Genomic DNA, 24,760 nt, shown 5'->3' on the forward strand with positions numbered 1-24,760 from the left:
TTTAGAGCGAGTCCTGTAATTCGGCCCCAGAACAGCGCGTAGGTTGAGTGCATGTTTGAGTGCGCCGACTGTGATGCTAGCTACATTGGCGAAACAAAATACCTAAAAGAAAGGATTCGGGAACACAAGAACGATGTATGAAAAATTTTTCAAGAGAACGCAACCTCGTAGCTGAACATTCAGAAGATTCCGACCACAGAATAAATTTCGAAGAAACGTTCATCTTGGAGACCGAGACCAATTACCGCAAAAGACGCCTCCTCGAGTCACAGAACAGCCACTTCACAGAAGAAAAGAAAAAAGTCTCCAGCGAGCACACTTGCACCTGCGGCACCCTCACTCGTCTAAACCCCCCTCCTTCCTTCTCATTTCTTTCACACACATCTCACCCCCTCCCCATTCTCCCCCCCCCCCCCACACCTTCTTCTCCCCCCCGACCATTCCTTTACTTATAGCTGCACGCAGCCCCGCGTCATGCACCCCTGAAGAAGGAGCCGAGCCGGCTCCGAAACGTCGAGTTTTATAAAATAAAAGTGTTGGTTGGAGAAATTTCAAGTTTTATTTAGTTATCAACCCAACCAGACAGGCAAATCTTCGAAATGTTTAGCTTTCAATGTTTTGTTTTCATTTCAATAGGACTTTTTGAAGACGTAACCTGTTGCTGCCCATGTTTATTCGTTTTGAGTCCTCCTGTTACTGTTAATAAGCTAGCGGGGCGGCATCTTGTCTGCAAAAAAATAGTTGATCTCTGACCCGGCGTTTTCTAAGCAAGCAGTGGATAGTGTTCGTCGTTTTTTACTTCATTGTTTTAATCCTCACTTCGCATTTGGCAGCTCACACGCCAGCCAGCGTGAAGAAATTTGCAGTAATATGCCACTCGTATTAACTGCATCGTAAGCCACCCGCCTCGCGAGTTAGCGGGGTTTGGCATTGTTTTTGGCTGCTTGCGCCTCGATAATGAAGGGCCTAGACATCGCCAGCAAAGGGCTTTTTTTTGACAGTCGCGAACCAGCGCGGGCACTCTTGTTCTTTCGTAAATGAACAAGGTGACTCGACATAAGTGCTCATTGTTGTCGCCAGGTCAAGATGGTTGCGGAGCAGCCAGACGTGGAAATGAAAGATGTGGACAGTCCTGCTGCAGCAGGCAACGAGGCTGAAGCAGCCAAGGTGGACCCCGACACGCTGACCATCGAAGGTTAGAGCTGCTACTGCTTGGACATGCATTGTTCGGTTCTTGCGCATTATTTATAACTCTGTGTGTATATATCTGCCCATTCTGCTGTTATCACGATGGCTAATCTGGAGTAAGTGAAATCTTTCTTGTTTGTGACAAATCTTGCAGTGTTTAGTTGCTTGAAGTAGCACTTGTCACACCCTCGAAAACCTTTGCCGTTTTTTCTGGGAATTGCGCACTAAACGTTTTCGTAATGCTTTTTGCTATGCGTCACACGGAGCTACTTGGCAATCAGAATGGGGCCATTGACAAGCCTCTATACATGTGGGGTGGAGCAGGAGCTTGTTTCCAAAATCAGGGCAACACAGCCATGTGAACCACCTTAACCCTCCTTGCGGTGTGGCGCTTTCTTTTCTGGTCACTAGTTGGTAGAGTATGTAACTCATGTAAACATCACGTCGACGAATATTTCAGTGTAAACTTTCAGATATGCAAGCTGAGCTCAAACATTCATGGCGTCCAGTATAGCTTGATTGCATCAGAGCTTGGCTTCTGCTTTTGGCAGTGTCGTCACATGCCTCAGTAAAAGCTATACCATTCATAATAATTTACAGTACCTGAGAGTGGACTGTGCCCTGTAGCCATGATAATTTCATACTGTGAATACAGTGTAATCCAGATGCTTTGCTGTGTATCCAGAGCCTTGTCAGTACAGCACACAAGCAACCTAAAGAAAATGCTTCAGTTGCTTAGACTCAACACGGTTGGCTCATGCTGGTTGGGCCACATCATCTAATCCAAATTATGGTAGACGCAGTATTTTAGGGGGGATGAACCTTTTTTTCGCGCCGTGTCAGTGCATGTAAAGAGCTTTATGTGGCTGAGAATAACCTTGAGCTGCCGCTTAGCCTACTTGCAGTTTTGGGACATTAGAGCCGCTTATCTCCTGCCATAGTGCATAGTGGCATGGCTGCCTCTTCAGTGGTGCTCGTGTTTTGCAGACATCAAGGAGCATGCGCGGCACATCGAGAAGGCGGTCAACAGCAAGGAGCCCCGCTTCATCTTGCGCATTTTGCGCGCGCTGATGCCCACTCGCAAGCGACTCAATGACAAAGTCCTCCGCAAAATTGTCTCGGGCTTGTTCACGCACTCCAACCAGGACAGGGACGCACTGCTGGCCTTCCTCGAAGAGGTACGCATCTATCTATCGGGCCCTTCCAACGGAGCGTTGCCTTCTATATAAGTATGCTGAAATGCTGACTCTTAAGGTGGCAGGCAAACGGCATGTAACTTTAAATCTGAGCGAGAATTGTTTCCTTTTGTAGTCATGTTGATGTATGTCTGGCTCCAAACAATTGGAACTTTTCCTCCCTGCAAACTTCCAGCATACAGCAGTGTCCACACCTTAGTTGAGAAGTGCACGACAGTGTAGCCTAGTGTAGCCCAGTTTCAGTGTGCTTATTGCTAGTGGATAATTTTTGGTTTCGTGAAAGAGAATGCTTTTTATTCTTAGTGATGAGAAAGTTTTTGACAGTGACGGAGGGTGGTAACGATTTGGCAAGCCATGTGGGGTATGGAGAGTGAGACGGTGGGGCTGTAGAATGCTCAGTGCATTCGGTGAAGTAGGTGGCCCTGTGCTTGCAGGCTGCCTCACTTTTTTAAGGGGTGGCCCAGTAGCTACATCTGGTCGGCGAACAGAGCGGACCAGTGGTGCTGCAGCTCTTCTCAATCACTGGGCTGTTCTCTTTTGTGTGAGCATTTGAGCTTATGTTTCTTACTTCAGCCTTTTCGTCAGCTCCACGATTATCAATAGCAACGCTTCTACATAAGCTCCCCCCCCCTGGTGCTATGTGCAATAAAGGAATATTTGGTTACAGTAGAATCTCGATAAACGAAAATCAGTTAATGAGAACAAACTTACCAGCATTGGGTGGTTTTTAATAAAGCAGTGCAAAAAAAACCTCATTAATTGGAACTCAGATTTTCTGACCACCTTGTGAACGGAACTGAAAATGTGCTTGAAACTGCAATTAATTGGTGATACACAGTGCCATTGCGGTACCCATCATTACACCCCACCCTCCTTTCGTTTTGCTCCTAATTTTCATCACCGGTGATTTCCGGTTGTCTCGCACACTGCGCTGCCATCGCTTCCTCGCTATCATCGCTGGTGGTCGCACTCTGATTAGGCTTAAGCTTTAAACTTTTGTTGCGTGTCGTCACGCAGTCAGCGTCCGCTGGCAGCGCGGAAGTGCCCGCACAATGTGCTTCCGTAAAAAGGAAGACCGAAAATATCAACTACTTCGAGAGTGATCGCTTCACTAAAATGGCCTTGCGACGAAGTATGCCATAAGGGCAGTTTGACAGAGATGCTGCAGGATAAGGACAAGCTGCGAGAAACTTTCCAGACGTCACATTTTGGCCTTGAGAGAAAAAGGCTGCGAGCAGCTAATCACGAAAATTTTGAGAAGTGCCTCATGCTTTGGCTGCGGAGAGCCTGGTGTGAAAATATTCCAATCAGTGGGCCACTTACTCGTGCGAAAGCGGAAGAATTCGTTCTTCAGCTTGGCTTGAAGGGTTCACCTGCAGTGAAAGATGGCTCACTTGGTTTAAGGTAGAAATGGCCTGGTGTTTCATGCTGTTTCAGGGGAAGATGGCGCCGCCGACACGGCGGCATGTGGAGAGTGGCGAGCAATACAGCTGCCTGAAATAATGCAGCAGTACAGTGCAGAGGACATCTACAATGTAGATGAGACAGCACTGTTTTTCAAGTTGCTTCCTTCTAAATCCTTCGTGTTCAAAGGAGAGAGGTGCACCAGGGAGAAGCTTAGTAAGGACAGGCTGACCGTCCTCATCAGGGCTAACATGATGGGAAGCAACAAATTAAAGCCGTAAAGGCGGAGTCACATTGCGGAAACAGTCAACTCGGTCCGTCAACGACGTGTTCACGTAGTGTTGGTGGCCCTGTCGCATTGCCCCAACACGAACTGTTCAGAAACATGTCGCCTCACGCCAACAGCGTTCGCGAACTTGCTCTTTGACAGTTGGGCACTTTCTGCTCGTTGCGGCGCCGATGTCAGGAGCCGCCCACTTCGCTACAATTTCGTTCAAATTAATGCGTTATATGCGGGGCTGTGAAAAAATTAAACAGCCAAAGAGGCTGTCCCTTAGTCTGAGCTTGCTTCAACGATGAAGGAGAGTATGCAATTGCTTGCTGGGCTTTAGTTTGCATCGCATTGAGGCACCGCTTTCGTGCACAATCTTGAGCGTTGCTTTCTTGTGTAAAAATTTGCCGATTGTGGACAAAATTCGCAAATTTTAGCAAATGATAATAGCCATCAAGTATAGAATCAACTACAGTGAACTGAATTAAATGATTGCTTACATCGCAAGACATGCATACGCGCAACCTGGTCCACCGAGCAATGCTACAAGCGGCCAGTAGCAGTCGTCGGCACTACTTGTGGGGAAGATATTAAGTATGGCTGCCGAACGCACGTCTTATGTGACATATTTTACAGAGATGAGCTTCCCTGTAAAGCGATGACGAAAAACGAATCTTTATTACAATGCTGAGACCGTTGACCTGTTCAGGAATCAGGAGTGCTGTTCGCCGAAACTGACTAGGCCTAGTGCTGAGTATGGCAGGCAGCTGCGCATATTATCGCCTGCGCACCCACGAAAGGCGCCGTCGCCGAGAGCTCCGCACTTTGTGCAGGCATGCTGCTTTTGCACAAGTATAGCAGGCAATCCTTCTGATAGCAACTTTTTTTCTGATACAAACATGCACTGCACTGCTCCACGTCTCGGCTGTGGTGACGAACAACGCAGACCATCGGCGTGCCGCCTGCAGCAGTCTTCACCGTATTAGTGAATGAAAAGGGCAAATAAGTATAGTTTTAGCTATAATGAGGTATACTCGACACTTCTTTACATCGCAGCATGAACGTACAATCTTCACGAAGCGCCGGTGTGCGGCCGGAGCAATCTCGCTCGACTGCTCATGCCCTTGGCAACGGGACGAGTGACCGTCGCCGCGTGAGCGCTCGCCTGCGTGCGCTGTCTGCAAAACGCCACAACATGGGAAATGGTTTTGCAAGGAAACTGTTTGCAAAAAAAAAAAAAAAAGAGAAAAAAATGTATATGCAAGTAGGAACTGTGCAGGAATAAGTCAATCAGCTCAAATATGAGTACTTTGGTTGATGTATTGTCGCCTGGAAATTCGCCCAGCCGGCGAACAGGCCAAACAGCGTTGACAGACACTGTTTCCTGCTTGTTTTGGTTGCCGAACACCGTCGCACCGAGGAAACACTGCAGCAACCTGTTCGGCTTCTTGGCTGCTCGTGCAGTATGACATGCTGTTGGGGAACAAGTTGGTTTGGAAACTTTTTGGCAGTTTGTTTGGCGAATGTGTTCGGTTGATGTCGGTGTTCTTTCCGAAGCATCCACGGTGCTTCAAGAACATTGCAACCTAGCCTATTTTTTATCAAGCCAACAGCAAGTCGGGGATGACGCAGGACATTTTTAGTGAATGGATTCATCGTGAGGATGCACGTTTCACGTGATAGAAGAAGAAAGTTTTGTTCCTCGTTGACAACTGCCCGTGGCATGGAACTGTGCTGGGCCATACAGCTAGAGTTCCTGCCAGCGAACTCCACAGCACTGCTGCAGCCCATGGATCAGGGCGTGATCCAAGCAGTGAAGACACGTTTCCACGGAAGTCGTCGGAGGATGCTGTTGTGCACGGACCAGGGGAAGAAGTACAAGGTGGATCTGCTGCATGCCATTTACCTATTTGCCGCGAGATTGACCTAGAGGTGGCGCCACAGTCACTCCGGTAGTGTGGATCGGCAGCCGGCGGCGCTCGCAGAAACGCACGCTGCGTAGGTCTGCTTCCGAGTTTACGACGGGTTTGTTGGCGATGAAAACGTGCCTTCTGCAGTATTTCTGCAATATTGCAGAAAGCACGCAACCACCAGTCTTCTAGATTTACTTTGCACGTTTCTTGCGCTGTACCGCGCTCACGCGCCTAATGCTTGGGCCTGCCTAATGACAGCTTTGTTTTTCTTATCGACTTTTAAACAGTTTGCGCGTGTCTCATGCGAGTGAGACCAGCGAATTCAGTGTCAAGCCCACGCAGATACAAGATTCGTTCTCTGACCTGCAGTAATTTAGATTGAATCGAGAAAGCCTGGTTCATTATATCGTACTTGACTCGAGGATTAAGCAGGTTAAATGTAGCATTGGCAGCGCACTGCATGGCAATTCGCTTTAGACAGAGTGCACATCAACTCTGGCCCAGACAACAACGCACAAGTATTCCCCAAAAATGAGATCACGCCAACACTATAAAGGAAACCTCGCCGCACTGGAAAGCTGATTGTTCACGTGTAGAGCGCTGAATGGATTGAATTTGCCGAGATGCTTTTTGTGGCCACTGTCATAGAATGTGATAGTGTATTAATGCATGCGCCACTGACTGTAAATGATTTCCTGAAACCGAAGAAAGTATAAGGGATTTCTGATGTGTGTGATGTTAATATATAACGGTAAATTAGTAGTGTAATTATTTTGTTTTGCAATGCGAATAAATTTCCCCGTGTGAGAGAACTTTTACACACTTGACAGATATTACAACAATCAGCGAATAATTTTCAGTAACGTTAAAGTGCAAGCTACGAATTACTCGCTGCGAAGACATCGTTATAAACTGCGCATGTGCACTGTCATGTTCTGGGAAGCAATTTTAAAGGCTGAAAATTTCTTTATCAGTAATTATTTAGCAGTGAATAAATCTTATTCGAAGTAAAATATTAGGGTTGCTTCCAAAACAGATGCCGGATATAAAACTATTCCGAAAGAAATGGGGGCCATCTTATCATGCTACTATAAAAATGTATTTATTCCCGAACTAAACACTGATATTTAAGCCCGCAGGAAGCTGTTTTACTCCCCTTGTCAGAAATGACGAGTTTTGCCGTAGGACAGCACTTGGACGAAAAGGGATTATAATGATTATAATAGGCTACCAGTAAAGTACATTGATCTAGGTGTATTATGTAATATTTAGGGTAACAATTAGGTGAATGGAATATGTTTCCCAAACATTCGAGCATTTTTCTAAAGCAAAATGTGCTCACTAAAACTTTCACGGATGCACAGAAGCCTTTAACAACAAAAAAAAAAAAAGAAAAGAAATGCACATTGGCCCGGATTTAACGCATGAAAGCGACATCGGCTATGACGGATGATTGCAGAGGCTCGTTTTGGTGTCGTTTTTTTTTTTTTTTTTCATTATTAACACCACATTTACCACATGAGATTGTTTATTGTGCAGTCAAATCCCACTGCAGGGGACCGCCTTTCGAAACGGTTGTGATTGAATCCTCCGTTCTCGAAATCAGCAGTCTAGCGCCCTTACCATTGAGACACCGCGACAGAGGTTTAAAAGCAAAAAAAAAAAGAAAAAAGTACTCACACAACTCCATCGTGCATACAGACGGCATAGTAGGCATAGAGTGGTCTGTTCAAACTGCATTCTGCTATATAAAGCAGTCTGCGGTGGCATATGTTTTAGTAGCTGCGGTATTCCAAACAGAAACGGGAATATGCGATTTATGAGCGTTTGCAGTAACTTTTATTGACGGCAACGACCTTTTTTGCTTTGACATGGCGGTAACGACAGTACCACTTCGTTTGAGACATTGCATGTCAAAGGATCTCGAGCGCCGCAGACCGCGATGGATGATGTCCTTATCCAAGCATGACATGCTCGATACGGACAAGTATATATATTTTTTTTATTGAAGCGTAGGGTTATAGACTGTTCATATTTATTTTGCAAGAGGCATATAGGTAAGCTAACGCTCACAGGAACTGCGAAACAAACAAAAACATTCCTGTACATGCCGCATGCGCGCACGTAAATCACTGCGGGCTGGCACGCGATGCGAAAACGCATCCACACTGAGTAGGTTTCGCCGCTGAGCCGCAAGGTGGTGACTCTGCTCGATCTCGAGGCCAATTGGATGATGCTTGGCGGCAGGTTGGTGCAACAGTCATTGGAAACTGCTTTAGGCATGCAGGATTTACTGCAACTGCAGAAGAGCCATGCACGCAGTATGAGCCTGAAGTGCAAGATGCCGAGGAGGATCTGCTGGCGAATTGTGCTGCCATGGGCATCTAATTTAAAGAATGTGCCTATATCGACAGTGACATGGCAACATGCTAGAAAACACACTGGAAAGCATTGTTGGTGAAGTGTGCCCTGCCAACGAAATCGAGAAAGAGTCCGACTCTGATCCTGTGGTGACCCCTGCACAGGCGGAATCAGCAGTACAAATGCTTAGGAAATGCTCAGGAGTTCAGACAGTCGAGACTGAGTGATAGAATCTGTTTTTATTGCAGATGGATACTGGATGGCACTATCATCAGTGTTCCTAATGGAACGTCTGCATAATCTTAGAGCACGACGCGCACATTTTGTGTGGTACAGTTGCTGACCCATTTTTTAGACTCTTTGGGACTAGGCAACTTGTCTGAGTGATCAAACAGTAAAAGAAAAATCACTTTGCTGCAAAACATTGGGCCTATTCTATCCCAAAATATCTTGAACTTTGCTGCTGCTTACGTTTCGTTTGCAAGCCACAATATTTGTTTGTACTCTAGCCATGACCATGCTTTCCTCATGTCTGCACCCTCTCACACTGCAAATTCCAGACTATGCAATGCACATGTGAGTCATTCCGCAAACATGTCTCACTGCTCACCTTGCAGCATGGGAAGTGAGAATTGGACTGTGCGGGGTCAAACTTTGTTGCTCTGACTGAGAGTGGAAACTAACTAGAAGCAAGTGGGAGGGAGCACTTCTAGCTTTACTGCACTCCCCCACCCATGCGCTGTGCAGAATGTTCCTTTTGCCCTGTCGTACATGGCTAATGTGCTCTTCTGATCTTGATTGCAAGCAACCTTAAAGGCTTACTCTTGTGGTAACAGTGTGAACAACTAGCCAGGCCAATCTAAGCCAGTGCATCTGATAGACTTCATTTAAATTCATGGTGTTGCCTTTCATGGTGCCAATGGGCTGGCTAGTGGTGACAGTGAAGCCTGCTCGCATCTATGGTGGGTTGAAAACAACAAGGTCTAGGTTTCTGGGATAGCTTCTCAGTAAAGAATGAAGTCTCTCAAGTTCGAATTATTGGAGTCTGAAGAACATGTCTGCTACTGCCTGTGTTATGTAAAGAAAAACTTTCACGTCACCTATTCAGATCAATTTCTGGCCAAACGTTTATCTTCTAAGCATGGGTTTTTGGGTTCAGCCCTGATGCTAGTATCAAGGAGAGTAGCCGGGCCAGTTGGTACATGATCACTAAAGAAGAGTGCACTTTCGACAGGACAAGAGGAGTAAGACAATACACAACGTTGTATGTTGTCTTACTCCCTCTGTCCTGTCGAAAGTGCGCTCACTTTTCTGAGCTGATGCTAGTGATCATACTGTGTGATATTTTGTGGGAGACACATGCATGTTGAGATCTGGATTGTATGGCAATGGACTCAAGGCGAATAAAAATTGTTCTTGTAGCTCATACTTAGCACCATTGCTTTTGAACATGGAACTTGTCTGTCACCTTGGCTCGGTGATTAGGGAACTCGACTACTGAGCCAGAGGACTCAGTTTCAGTCTTGGCTGCGGTTTGGAGGAGGAGAAATGCAGGAGTTACCTTTGTGCTGTGTGCCATCAGTGCACGTTTGTGACTCCAGGGGGTAGAACTTGTTCTGGATCCCTCCGCTACTGTCCTATCCCGCTTCCTTTTTTTTTTGCTTCCACCATGAATCCGGCCCCATCAGTACAGTTAAGTTTAGTTTAATTTATATAGTAAAGCTCTAGGATATTTTGGTTGCCTTGGGTTCCTTAAACGTGCTCTGGCGTTGCTGATTACACGGGGGCGTAAATCCGATTACTACTCCCGTAACTACTACTTCCTTCTCACTGGTTGTATGTCATAGAGTTAAGCAGTGATTCCAGCACATGAGTGTGTCTAAATGCAACTTAAAGGTAGCAGACACCTATTGAAGGCAAGAAATAATTACCAAAATAAATATGGAATATAAATAGTATGAGTGTTGCCATTGCACAGCATTTGATGTTGCTTTCCGGCTTGTACACATCTGGTTTTATGGGTACTTATCATCAAAAACATCGCATAATGCAACTTAAAAAAGAACACACCCCCGTGAAGTGCGTTAATTTATTTTAATATTGCCCGTTGAAAAAAAAGGAGTGCAGAAAAAAATGTACTGCGAAGTGGACTTGAACCGCTGTCTCGGCGTTCAAAAACGCAGCGTTAATCCATTGCGCCACAGAGGTGACTAGAAGAGCGGGCTTTAATTGCACTCTCCTTCATTTTAACAATATTTCTGCTATTTGTTGCCAGATGACGCTATTGAAAAAATGGAATCGTGCTACACACTGTCTTTGCTTTCATTGAAAAGCGGCTGCGGCAGTTGTGACTTAGTTTCAGCAGTCAAGTGGACAAGCCACCGCAGTGGAGACAGTACGATTGGGGTGTTCATCAGTAGCTAGACAGGCTGGAATAACGAATCTGAAAAAGTTGTAGTAGTAAGAGGCCAAGCAGTCTGAAATGGATGGGCAGTGCGGTAAGAACTGACCGACAGACTGCAGGAGACACTTTAATTCACACAAACGCTTCTGATGCTTGTGCATAGATATCCTTCATTATGCTGCAGCAGTCATTGTGCTGTTGTGCAGTGCTTTTGTTGGGGAAGGGGGGGGGGGGGGGGCTGCTTTTAACTGGTCAGGTGCATGTGGCACTTGCAAAAATTATAAACTCTGCAGGGTTTACGCCATCCGCTTTCATATGGAAATGACAGGTGTAACTTTGTTTAGGATAGTGTACGCTCATCTTTGGCTTTCACAGGACTGGGGAAACAGACAGATTGTTATATAAATGTTTTTTCTAGTCTCCTTGAGAGTGGTGTCAGCCAGGAGGTGAGAGTGCCGGCTGAGAACTGGTAAGGTTAGGGTGTGCCTGGCATGCCGAGTGTCTTCTCTGCTGCAGCCCATGGATACGGAGGGTGGCACCAGTGGCAAGGAGGGCCGCATCCGCAGTGCCAAGACCCTGCACCTGCCGCTCCTCCCCGAGCTGGACGTGTACATCCACTTGCTGGTGCTGGTCTACCTCATCGACGTCCAGCGCTACAACAAGGTCGTTCTTTAATTCTTGAGCAGCATTATCTTGCCATACTTGGCGTACACATTAATCACCAGGTACTGCACGCTATGGAGAAAACTTCTGCAGGACAGAAGTCACAAAAAAAACTGGCAAGAAAACAGCACCAAATACAGTCAAACCCACTGATAATAATATTGAAGTGCCACGAAACTATCATTGTTGTAATCAATAATTGTAATAAGCCAAAACAGCAAAGAAAACATGAGGAACTTAAGATATTTAATTAAAAAGAAAGTAGCTTACACTCTTCACTTATTTGCAGCTAAAAATGCATAATCAATCAGCTTAAATTTAATTTGACTGCTTCACACCAATATTGTTGACATCTCTCTGCTGGGCGTCCAACTATTGCACATAGCTGAGTTAAATATTTTTAGCACAAATGTTGTCCCATGGGAACTTGGTCATTCTTAGGACTTTATGTGGGGTTTGGCTGGCATGGTTGCAGTGTTTGCAAGTTTTTTTCCCTCCTAGGATTTGTGGGAAAACCAGAAATTATCAGGGAAATTTTTGTGCACTGGGAAAAATTTGTGAAACCAGAGAAACCATCGCAAATTTCGCTGAGTCAGGGAAAATGGCACTATATATCCTGCAGTGCATTTTCATTTTAAGCTGGTGCACAAGTATGTTATTCATGTAGGTTTTTTTTTGCGTGTGCATGTGCTGGCACCGCAAAGCGATGTGCAATATATTAATTACTTTGACGCCAACTCGTGGCTGAGCTGCCACAGTAGAAGCACCAATATGCATGTGAGGTGGGTACTCAATAAAATATGCGGAAGTACTGGATGAGAGTAGTATGCAATAAAAAGTAGGAATAACCGTGCCGGCAGCTGCCAGCACGAAAGTGATTGGTCAACTGTGCTGCCAAGCCGTACGCATGCGCAGCCATATTAGATTGGATTGGCTAAAAAATTTTACTGTGGCTTAGCTTGGTTAAGCCTGGTAATTGCGAAGCAATACGTGGGTTCTGTTATTGTACCGCTTGTGGAGATGCTCTGGTCATGCTTACGCTAGTATGGCTATGGTGATACTCTTGGCTGTGCTATGTTTCTGCTATGTTTGGCATGGGTAAACACGCACAGACAAGAATGACGACACACACATGTTACTCGTTTTCATCTTTTATTCAAACCTATAAATACACTTCGGTGATCTCGATACGCACGTTCCTTCTCGAGTCGCTGCTGCCGCTGTTCCGGAGTTTCTTGGGCACGTTGCTCCCGTTTGGCTGCGTTCCGGCGTTCCAAACTACTAGTGCTGGTACGAGATGCACATTTCACACTGTCGGCCAAGCTTATAACTTCCTCACTTGATTCTGCCGTTGATTCTGCTACCGAAGACGCTGAGCGTTTTTTTCACCTGGCTGCATCTTGAGCTCGTCGCTTGGAAAGGTGTTCTCGTTCTTCTGTCTTCGTAGCTCGCTGATGCTTTCTCTTTGCAACCTGCCGAAGCTATAGGCTGGATGCGGCATCTCGTGGGCTTGACGAGAAGAGCGGGAGTCAGGCCGCGGCCGTGGCTATGCACCGCGCAAGGCGACGGCGTGAGATGGGGCCCCGTTTTTACACAGATGGTATGACGTCACGCAGCAAGGTCACGCAAAAGGTCAAGCGTGGCTATGCGGCCGCGACATGGCACGGGCTGAGGTGGTAGCTAAAGTAGTATTGCTTCGCAATAAAAGCTTCTTGTTGTGAATTATTCATCTGTGCTCATTATCGTCACCTGCTGCATTTTTGGCAAAGTTGGCAGTGCTACGGCTGTTCATTGTTATATCCAATGTATTGTTCGTAGTGTTGTTATAAGTGGGTTTTACTGTACTGCACAGAACAAGAGTACTAGCAAAAGTGCCAACTATCACAGCATTTCAACAACCTCTATTTAATATATACCATAATATGGCTGTTTAAATATGCTCTAGTAAACTTGTATAATATTCTCTTCAGAATTATATGCAACATGGGGAGAATTCTTTCATTGTGAACTTTCAGAAGAAACATTCAGAAAAAGTTTATAAAAGCCTGAGTATAAAATTAACAAATGGTAATAAAAATTTCAGAATGCAGTGAAAGCTTGTTAACTTGAACCTCAATAATTCGACAGATAATTTGAACTGCACTACTGGGTCTAGCCGTGCTCTCAAATGTGAATTGGTTCTTTCACCAATATTTCAAATTACATGTCTAGGCAGCCTGAAGCCCAGCATAGGGCAACATAGTTATGAGGCTGCATGCCTCCAAAATGGGTGAGAAGATAAAACAAGGTAAAACCACGGAACAGCACTACGGCTCTCGCAGCAGTAGTACCGCCTCCTGGTATGATTGACACTGTAAGCAATCGCTGAAATAGCACTCCTCAAATTTAAACTGCATGTTGCAGAGTTGACCGGGCACCTATGACGTGCTCACGTGCAAGCATTACGAAACATGGACAGCCTTCTCTCCGATAATATGCTGATGACTCTTTAGTTTCAATTTCGCTGTCATGAGCTTCGCACTGTTCACGCCAACTCGTGGCGGCATAGTTTGGGAATCGGCTAGCTAACCGACTGCAGTCGCACATCGTTTCGGATAATCAGTGGCGGTAAAGGCCGTTTTTCGTGCCTCCATTCGTGTGGTTGTACCACTGTTCCGAAAATGTGCTCTCATGAAGTGTCATTCAGGGCATTGTGCAGCGAAGCCTCTTTTGAAGCTCCAGCAGTTTGCATTGATGGGAATACAAGAGAAGTCATTCTCGTGCTTTTATTACCTTAAACGCAGTCAGCTATTTTGCAATCATTCACCAAATAAATTTGCTCAAATGCAAGTGGTACCTGTCAGTTTTTCAAGGCTGTTTGAAGCGATAATTCGAACATCAGATAACTCGTTTTTTTTTTCTTCCGGTCCCCTGAAAGTCGAATTGGTGACCTTTTTACTACTTCCTAGCTCCAGGAGCCGAAGTTTTGTAGCATAATGTTTTCCAAAGGCGAAGTATTGTTTCAAAGCAAATTTTTTTTCTGCAATTGCGAGGATTCCCACCTAACATGTTGAACATTCTGCTACCAAAGCTTCTACAAGGGTCGGTGTTCCTTGGCAGGCGGTGCAATGCTCGGACCTGCTGATGCAGAAGATTCAGGCCCAAAACCGGCGCACCCTGGACCTGCTGGCCTCCAAGTGCTACTTCTACCACAGCCGCTGCTATGAGCTCACAGACAAGATGAGCGACATCCGCAGGTACCGGAGCTGGCAGTGCCCAGGCTGCTTTTTGTTGCTGCTTAATGAGGGAGCATTACCGTAAAACCCACGTATAATACAAACCCACAAACAAACCGTAGTTTCGTGATAGCAAAAATGGAAAAGAAAGTTCCATCCGTGTAGAATGCGAGCAAGGAAAGATTAGTAAGAGTATTTATTTGCACTATATTTCGCAGTTACACCGCGACTTGTACGCGCTCTGTGCTTCCACTTCCAAAACAATCGCGCACCAAGCATCGAATAGTGCCGTGGACCTCCATCTGCCGGTGCTAGTTCACATCCCTTCTCACACCAACACGCTCGATCGAAGAATTTCTAGCACACAGAGGAGCAGAGCACCTCGCATTCGCTGTGGCAATCGAGGAAGCCACTTGGTCCTCCGACTTTATAAAACCAGTAAGCCATGTCCAGCTCGGATGCACCTGTCATCATGCACTGGGCCCGCACCTGTTCGTGTCTAGCACTGCGCACAGACGAACACGCATGGTGTGTGTGCTCAAGAAGTGTTCTCAAGTTAAGGGTGTTCGCGATTGTCATTTTCCAGTACATGTATCATCTGCCCACTGCTCCCTTGCTAGGGACATCTTTCCCTAGAAACTCTTTTTCGGTACCTCTGAACGCTTTCGGTACACTGCATTTCTTGACAGCGCGACCGACGCTCTCCTTGGGAATCGGTCATGCGTCCACGAATTGGCTCTATAGGGCGTGGCCAGTATAGCCTGTGAGAGCCATGTAACGCGCCGAGTGCGAAATGCAATTGATCCCCTTCTGGATGCGTGTGCATTGCGGGCACCACGGTCGTGAGGATTGCGTGGTCAACATGGTGAAACAGAAACCATCAAAACAGTCTACAGACGCTATTGCTAGATAGCACCTCCTCTCACTAGAAGCCTGATACTGATGGTGTTGACTAATAACGAGGTTGGAACTGCTAATTTAGGCTGAATTTTGTTTGATCCGCATTAATATGAGGCCAAAATCTGACATGATCAAATCTGGGAAAAAAAAAAAAAAAAATCGTGCACCAGGTTTTACGGTTCTTGTCCGCTGCTGGCATTCGTTTGTTGTGCTCGCAGGATGCATTTAAAATTAAGTCCCAACATTGGCATGAAAAATTATTGGTCATCAAGTTGCTGTATGACGTACGCAGTAAGCATCCACAATGCCTCACTGGAAGTATCCAGACCCATCCATGACTGAGGCAGATGCAACTTCAGGCAATTCAATACAGTAAAAGCTCATTAATTCAGACTTCTAGGGACCGTAAGATATGTCCGAATTAACCGAATGTCCGAACTATCGAGAGAAGGAAAAAAAAAAAAAAAACATGCACGATTTTATCTCAACATACCTTTATTACTTAAAGTAATCACGGATGCTTGTCTGCTTTCCCACAGAAACCCGCACGGATACTATTTTTCTTAGTCCTTCCAGGTGCTCAGCAGCACGCATGCCATCTGCAGTGCCCCAACAAAATTCCTCTAACACAACGAGGGCCTCTGCTGCTTCCTTCACAGTGCGAGGGGGCCGAGGCTGCTCCTCTCGTAGCCCCTCTTCCTCCTCCGAATCTTCGCCGTGCAGTACGTCCCGGACAATTTCTTCCTCAGTTAGAGAGCCGGCTTGTAGCAACGCCGTCATCAATGCTAATGTAATCGGCGAGTGTCACTGCATCCGGCAGCACACCTTCGAAATCCGGGCAGTCATCTGCATTGTCGTCTGGCGACACTTCTACCACTGTATCATTGCAGGGCTCAGGCAAAACGAAGCCACTGTGTCGAAAACAGTTAGTGATGACGTGCGCAGGCGTGTTCTTCCAAACGTAGGCAAGAATGTTGACCGCGCTCAGAAGATCCACGTCCTACTGCTTACCGACTTCATTGCACAGTAGCATGCGTTCCAGCACGCGCCTGCGGTATTTAGTCTTCACATACTGAATTATACCTTGGTCCATCGGTTGGAGGGTCGATGTAGTGTTGGGCGGCAAAACAACAACTTTAATGTTGTTCAGTCCGGTGGCACTGTTATGTGCACTACAGTTGTCAAGGACAATTAACACCTTGCGGTTCTTCGGGGAAAACTGTCGGTCTAACTTTTGTATCCAGCCGCAAAAAATTTTCGATGTCATCCAGGCCTTTTTATTAGCCCGGTACTCCACCGGAAGAGCAGGCACGTTCTTAAAGCACCGTGGCTTTTGTGCTTTTCCAATGACGACAAGCGGCAAGCGCTCTGTCCCTGTCATGTTTGCGTCTAAAAGAACGGTAACTCGTTCTTTACTTCTTTTTCCTCCGATGCAGGGATCTCCTTTCATTGTCACAGTCTTGTCAGGCAATGCCTTTAAGAAAAGTGCTGTTTCATCAGCATTAAAAGTGTCATTTGGATCATATGCTGCGATATGTTCCAGCAGCTGAGCATTCTTCCAGTTGTTGGCAACATCTTCACCGCACACAGTCTTGAAAACGAGACCATGTCTGTCTCTAAAGCGCGCACACCACCCTTCTGACGCTTTGAATCCATCGATGTGCATCATCAGTGGTGCAAACCTCTCGGCCTGCGCCATGATGAGGGGTCCACTCAATGGGAGGTTTGCATCATGCGAGTTGACCACCCACCGAAGCAAGGCTTCTTCCAACTCCGGATGAGCTGCTGTTCGCAGACGCTTTCTTGACATTTGGAACTTCTCGCTTTCGAACGTCTGAAGAATCTGTTCATTTTTTTACATACGTGCTTAAAGTACTCCTTTTAACGTCATATTTTTTCATTGCTTCTTGTAGGGAGAGCCCGTTCTTAAGGGCCCGCAAAATTTCCACTTTGGTAGCCAAGTCCTTGGCCTCGTAGCTCTTCGGCCGTTTCGCCGGTGTTGCCATCGGGGGCGAGTGCGGTGATACCAGCGCACAACAGAGAAGCAAAGAGCCGCACTAAAGCGAGCAGTCTTCAATACAACAGCATAGCTCACCAACAGCAGCAAAACGACAAAATGGCACCGCCAGTAACGTCGACTCGTGAAAAAACAAGAAAAAGCGCCCATCCAGCCACAAGTCGAGCCAAGTTGATTAATTGATGCCCATGGCGATGCTGCTTTTGGGTATCGCTATTGCGCCGCGTTCGTCTTATTTTCGTTTTCGAGCCTCGGTAGCTGCCCGAAGTTGTCCGAATTATCCGTTGTGCGGTCAAATCCGTCCGAATTAACGAGAGTTTCGTCCCATAGACTCCTATACTTAATTCTGGGGACCAGGCGCGAAGGTCGAATTATCCAATTTTCCAAATTAACGGGAGTCGAATTAACGAGCTTTTACTGTACGTGTTATTTGTCTATGCATACATGCCACCGGCTGATCTTTACATGGAGCTGTTTCTGCCAACGTCTGTATCAAAAATGTGATGCAACCATTTGTCGTACAGCATTCCAGGTAATGTCATGTGATTTTTTTTGTTGCACATAAACTTTTCCAGCCTGATTGTCACCATATTGCTTGCTGTACTGCTTTTCTTCAGCTAGCATTTCCAGATGATCCCTAGATGGAGCAGCAGATACTAGGTAGGGGGAGAGAGAGAGAGAGATATATTTTAATGGCAACAGAAGATGTCTGCCTGGTGGTAAGCCTAGCATGCTACTCCTGATGAGGGTTGAGGGATGAGGGTGACAGATTGTGGGAGGGGAAGGGGAAATAAATGAGAAAAAAAAAGAGAATCGGTGTCGCACACTTTCACACGCACATAAGCACACACAGATGAGTTTTAAAGGGTATTGATCAACCCTGTGTCCTTAAGAAAAGTTAACTTTCACACGCACATAATCACACACAGATGAGTTTTAAAGGGTATTAATCAACCCTGTGTCCTTCAGAAAAGTTAGTAAGGCCTTGGTAGCCCTCGCAGCAGACGATCCGTCGCACCAAGGACCCAGGACATGTTCAAGGCGCAAGGTTGTTTCTTTAGGTAAGCTTAAATTATTGCGCAGTGTCCTGCGATGTGCAGTAAACCGTTGACAGGAGGTTACCAAATGTTCAAAATTTTCACACACATCACATGTAGAGCACAGAGGCCTGCTCGCTATGCCTATTTTATGTAGGAAGTAGTTTGTGTATGACACATTTAAGCGGATTCTGTGTAGACAGTTTCGATGCCACCTGTTCAAATTGTGAGGAATTCGAAAGACGCAAGTGGGATCTATTCGGTGTAGAGGTCGATATTGATGGTTCGGGTCACACCACAGAGAGCGGTAGGGGGTGTATTATATATAGCCATAGGGAGTGGTTTGGACTAGGGTTGCGGAGGTGTAAAGGGAGGAGGGGGTAGGTGGGGAGTGAGGGTGCTGGGTCATTAGTGCTGAGGAACCCACACTCCCCAAGTGTGAGCTGCTGCTTGCCCCCTCCCACCTGTCGCAATGAATTGGTACTGCTAAGTACATAAAGCAGTCGTCAGCAGTATGGCAGTAATCAGGCCCGAAAAGTCTGCAGTGTACATGTATTAATCAAGTTGCAGGCCAGTTCGCTGCAGATTTGAACCAACTACATATTTACTTCCCTATAGACCCCTTTCATAAATGTTAAGTCAGCTTCACCTCTATGCTGCATTCCCCTCTAATGGAGGAACAGCAATGTATTGAAACATTATATTATGGCCATAATTCATATCATTTATGCATCGGAACATATTCGCATAATTGCTCTATTACCACTACATGCATCTGTGTAGAAGCAACATGCGATTTCAGGTCTATATTGCCGTTTTTCTGGTGGCCAGTGACGCCATGTTTGGGGAAAGAAGCAGCGTGGGAAAGCCTACTTAACGATTTTTGCAAGAAGTCCATTGTATGCTTTCAATTGAGGTTTTGGCGAATGCAGTTTACGTTGGATACGCAGATGCAAACACCGAATACAGTACTAGCAGAAAGAATTTTTAATACATGTCAAAAACTGCACTCAAAAACCTTTCACTGGTGGGACTGTAATGATTTCATACCCTTGCATGTAAGCATCTTTTTCTTTTCTTTTTTCCTTCAAATTGTGTGAAAGGAATTGATAGATTCACTGGTTGAAATATGTTGCGTTTAACGTGTGGCAAAATTTACTTCATAATATTGAAGCTAAAAATACATGCTGTTGTAAGGACATAGATTAGTGAAAAAAGAAATGCCTCCTTTGTTGCATATCAAGCATTTCATTACTCTGAAGTTAAATACATTGTGGTTTATCTCCAGTAGTAACTTGTATTTTCGCACACAAAGCCTCTAAACATTTCTATTTTTGTTACACATAACAGAAAGAAATTTAAGGGGGGACACGGGTCTTTCGGACCAAAAAATCGCGAAAAAATCGCTTTTTAGAAAACGTGATTTGCGAAATCAGTAGCACTTTATCTACTTATCTGCTAAGTTTTTCATTTCTAGGGTCGGTATTTTAGTCACAATGCCAATTTATATAATCGGTGTCGCCCAAATTTGGGCTGAAAATGACCCTCGAAACAACCATTTACCGCGAAGCGTAGCTCCCATTTTGTGCGCGGCACCGTAGCCATCTTAGTCTCATTCGAAAGAGCCGTCTTTCGTCTTCAAATTGCCGCCTCTGCTGTTTACATTTGCCCATTGGTCGCATAAAAAATAGCAAAAAAGAAAACGTGGCATTTGCAATCCCATTAGCTTTCGGGGTGCACGTGACAATAAGGTGTCACCGCATTGGTGGAGCTGGCTGACGGCGTCTGCTCGGCGCGCCCGAGCCGCGGGGAGACGGCGGAGACATGATGCCGGCCGCGCTTGGTTCCGAACCGCGAGGTGCGTTCACGGCAAGAATTCGTGAAAGAAGTGAACAAAAAAAAATAGTTGATTAATGATCTCAAATGATGCCCTGCCCCGGCTGTGCACGCTCAGGCCGACGAAAGTCGTGCGCCGAACGATTGTGTGTACGAGCCTGAAGTATGCCTAGCGTGTTCCCCAGCACGGGAGGCTGCTACTGCCAGCGGTCGCACCCGCCGCGACGGTGATATCGCAGGCCGCAGATGAGCAGAAAGATAAGCTCAAAACAGAAAAAGCTTGAACTCGCGCCAACTCCAGCAACGAAGCGGTAGACGGATTGTTTTCGTGACGATGACGGCAGCGCGATGGAATGTCCGCTTGGCGAGGCGGAGTTCACGATCGTCAGATAACAGTTTGCGAGATTGGCGAAGCGTAAAACATACGGCGGTGATATTGGCATTTAAAAAAGTGAACGGGGATAAGAAATCGCCGTCAAACTTATTCTCCAGTGCGTAAACTGCGGGACACGCCTTCGTAGAGCTCACCGCGCGTTTGCGCCGATCAGACCTCGTTCATAGTCCTTAGTGAATGCACTTGCTTCCAGTGCAATGCAGAGCACTGGGAAGCAGCAAACAGCTCTAAATTACATTTCTTTTCCACAATAAACGTTCCTAACCGCAATCTTGATGCGAGGACGTAGCAAAACGATGTACGTATAAAAAAAAAAAAGTCGCTGCCTGCATGCGACTCGCGCAGTCGAAAAAGTGACAACTGAATGTGCTGCAACTGCAAATTAAAATGAAAGAGGTGACACTTGGACGTTGGAAAGCAAAGAGACCACATTCCTGGAGGTTTCTAGCCATCTTAAAATGTAAATGTGTGCATTGCACCAGTGAATGTCTGTTAAATAATCCCGTTTCTTTTTTGCTCTTTTCTCAAATCATGCATTGTCGACCAATTGCAGTTTTGCGGCCTTAATATCTCTGCACCTATTGCAGATAGAGTAATAATTTCTTTTTCAGCATGAAGCCAAATATGTGGAGCACAAAATTTTGCAAGTAGATTTTTTAATTTCTTGTTCAGAATTTTTAAAATGGCTTTTTTTTGTGACCATTATATGCTATATTTTGAACTTTGAGCTTTGTTATGCAATAAAACAAGAAATAATTGCTCAATCAAAAAACTGCTTGCAACATTGTGTTCTCATTCTTTCTAGTGTCCAGCAATGTGTTCATCTTAAGTTTTTCTTCAGTGGTCATTTTGTAATTGTTCTTGTAAGAATTAGACTAATTGGTGTAATTATCTCATGAAATAATTGAATCACAAAAGAAATAATTGCAGTTTTGGAATCTGCACAAAAAAACTACGCAAACCCACCGAGTTGCATCAATTTTGATTGGTAAATAAGGAAAATAGTTTTAAGACCAGTGCCCCATCTTAACATTGAAGCATGGTCCGCATTTCCTGTCCTAAACTGCATAGGTGCGGCCAAAATAATACAGAGCTCGGTTCTGGCATTTGAAATTTTCTAGCATTTTTCGTAGGGCAGATATGATGGTTACTTAAGTCAATGCAAAGATACCAGTAGCATGTGTTAATGTATAAATTTACTTCCTAATATTGTGCAATCTCATTGATCCAGTTCTTATGAACATTTAAAATTAAAGCATAGTCCTTAAAACAGGCTCCAAAAGCTAGGAATGAAACATACTTGACACAGAACTTACTTTTATTGCAGCAATTTGAAATAATCTGTCCAATCTGAGCTGCATTTCGTTTCTCAATGTCCTGAAGCAAGATTTCATGAAACCAGTATAAAGCAATTGCTGTTTCATCACTTAGCTTCGTACCTTCGACAAAGCCCCAAAGAGCACCTTAATATTTTTGCTCTGTCAATTTCCCCTGGAGCAAGAGGTCTTTTTATGTGTTGAACACGCTGAGATATTAGCTGCACAGGACCTTGACAGCTGCCAAAGTCGACGTTGCTGACTGCCATGACGACATCGTAATACTGAGAGATGTGCTATGAAAATTTAAAAAAAAAAAAGAAAAGAAAGATTAAATAAATTCAGTATAGTATATTGAAGATCACATCAAACATAGGCCAGGAGCATTGTCTTCACTGTGGCTACCGTTGTCTTCCGCAAGGAATGTTTCATGACCTCTTTGAGTGAAATTCGAAGCTCATATGCGTTTTTTGTACATTTTGGTGGTCATATTATCTAAACCTGAATGGAAATACATTTAAACCTCGTTACAAGAGACACTCAAGGAAACCCAAAAAGGTGTCTCTTGTAACCAAAAATTCCTATCAACTCGGTATGTGTGACAGCTTAGATTTCCTTATCGAAATTCTGTTCCGTATCAGTGTCTTGTTTTGTTGCAATATGTCAGGAACCAAGAAGGAGTGCCTCCTTTTTACTGGGAAGTCAAAATGTCCTTATTGTTTCAGCCACTATCATCACATTCCTGTGGAACCGAAACAACAGGGACATCTTGACTCCTCAGTAAAGAGGAGGCACTCCTTCTTGGTTCCTGACATATTGCAACAAAACAGGACACTGATATGGAACAGAATTTAAATAAGGGAATCTAAACTGTCACACATACGAGTTGGTACGAGTGAGCTGTATTGCATGAGTGTACCTGGGTTGTGTCTCTTATAAATAGTGAAAAAATTACTTTAGGGACCTGGAAAAGTTGCCCTTAGTAACAGAGTGTCTCCTGTAACCATGTCTCTTGTATGCAATGTTGTTAACATGGCAAACATAGGAAAACTAACCAAACCATTTTCAAGTGTCTCTTATAACCGATTGTCTCTTGTAACGAGATTTTACCATTGTATCAGCTGCGCAAAAATGCATCCCTTCATATAGCGTCGACTGGAAAGCGAAAAAAAAAAAAAAAAGAATGCATTAAGTGGGATCTTATTCATATTGCACTGTATCCACTGTGTTGTGTGTGACAAATTTTGAACACTGAGGCAGGGTCCTTGTATAACTGTACAGGCAGCAGGCTTGTTCTTTTGCTACCCATGTGCTTGTCAGGTGCTGAATAGAGCTGTGCACGGGCTCAGGCTGGTCCGAAAGCCCGTATCTGGCCCGGCCCATGGGCTTGGCTCGGGCCGCTCGGCAACCCTCTGTGGGCTCGGGGCGGGCCCGGGCCAAGGTACATTTGTCTTGGGCGGACCGGGTCGGGCTGTACACTCTGATCACGAACACAACATGCAACTTTTGCAAAAGCGTGAATGCAGCCATTGTGTGATAACCAGAATTCACAGCATTTTACCCATGTCCTGCCCATGCGAGAGCTTCAGAGTTCTTTTCCGGCGTTGACCCGCCGTTCCTCCTCGCCAAGAATGTACCTTTGTAGCTGCCAATGACGGAGCAGAGGCTTCAGGGCGCTGTAAATGCTTGAATTCAATGCATAACTTGTTGTTTTTGCACAATAAGTTAATTCTACATATGTGCTGTCTGTCTATATATTCAGAAAATTTGTCATTTCAGGTGTGAGAACAAGGTCTTGGATAAAATTATCATCCTGAAATGATTTCCTTCTGTATCATTGCTTCAACTGCAAATATGGCATGACGGGCTGGGCCGGGCCCGGACCTCAGCTCAGGGCTGGGCTCAGGCCCTTTCAGAGTCGGGCTGGGCCGGGCTTGGGTCTGCAGCATCGGGCCCGAGCCAGGCACAGGCTCAAAATTTCGTTTGTGTACACGTCTAGTGCTGAAGCAGCGGCAGTGATAAGAATGGATGTTGGCACATGGGCAGCGGCTGTAATGTTTTTTGTCCTCATCTGTTACCTGCTGCGCAGTTTCCTGCACAGCCGTCTGCGCACGGCGACCCTGCGCAGTGACTACGAGGGCCAGGCTGTGCTGGTCAACTGCCTGCTGCGCAACTATCTGCACTACAACCTCTACGAACAGGTGGGCACTTAACCTGTTCCTCTCAGTCTGTTGTCAGGGCTGCGAATGGAAAATCGTAAGTGTGCTGACGACGTCACTGAATGTTTTGCGGGCTGTGTGATGTCACGAGACCAATTAACAGGGCAGGAACAGCCAACTTGGGTACCTTCTTTGACACCGGACTCAAACACACCCTTGGACCCCGAGTCAGACACACTAGTCCTAGCTCAAGAAATTCATTGAGTATAGCTGCTGATAAACAAGCTGCACTAGGGACTGAATAAATACATTGCCATGTTGGAAAGGGGCAGTCACTCTACCAACTGAGCTAACCAGGGCGGTCAACACAACACATGTCAGGCTGAAAGTGACCACCGGGAAAGGTGGTGGTCCCGGGTTCGATCCCCGGATGAGGACAAATTTTTAACTACGAAGTTTCTGAGAAAGCTGTATAGCTTTCCTTTG

At 45.5% G+C, this 24,760-nt stretch overlaps 1 protein-coding gene across 6 annotated transcripts in view; it reads left to right on the plus strand.

Annotated features, from left to right (window-relative positions):
• Positions 1-24,760, plus strand: part of LOC146183132 (26S proteasome non-ATPase regulatory subunit 3-like) — a 178,811-nt gene that overhangs the window by 78,100 nt on the left and 75,951 nt on the right. For all 6 annotated transcript variants that reach the window (XM_084609024.1, XM_084609029.1, XM_084609030.1 and 3 more), the window contains 5 exons: positions 1,081-1,195; positions 2,176-2,366; positions 11,254-11,400; positions 14,500-14,636; positions 24,205-24,316. In XM_084609024.1, the coding sequence (XP_084465150.1) occupies positions 1,081-1,195; positions 2,176-2,366; positions 11,254-11,400; positions 14,500-14,636; positions 24,205-24,316 (702 nt within the window). The remainder of the gene's footprint in view (positions 1-1,080; positions 1,196-2,175; positions 2,367-11,253; positions 11,401-14,499; positions 14,637-24,204; positions 24,317-24,760) is intronic.

The sequence above is a fragment of the Amblyomma maculatum genome, chromosome 7 (assembly GCF_055883805.1).
Source record: "Amblyomma maculatum isolate TAMU_Amacu chromosome 7, ASM5588380v1, whole genome shotgun sequence".
In the NCBI taxonomy this organism is placed as follows: domain Eukaryota; kingdom Metazoa; phylum Arthropoda; class Arachnida; order Ixodida; family Ixodidae; genus Amblyomma; species Amblyomma maculatum.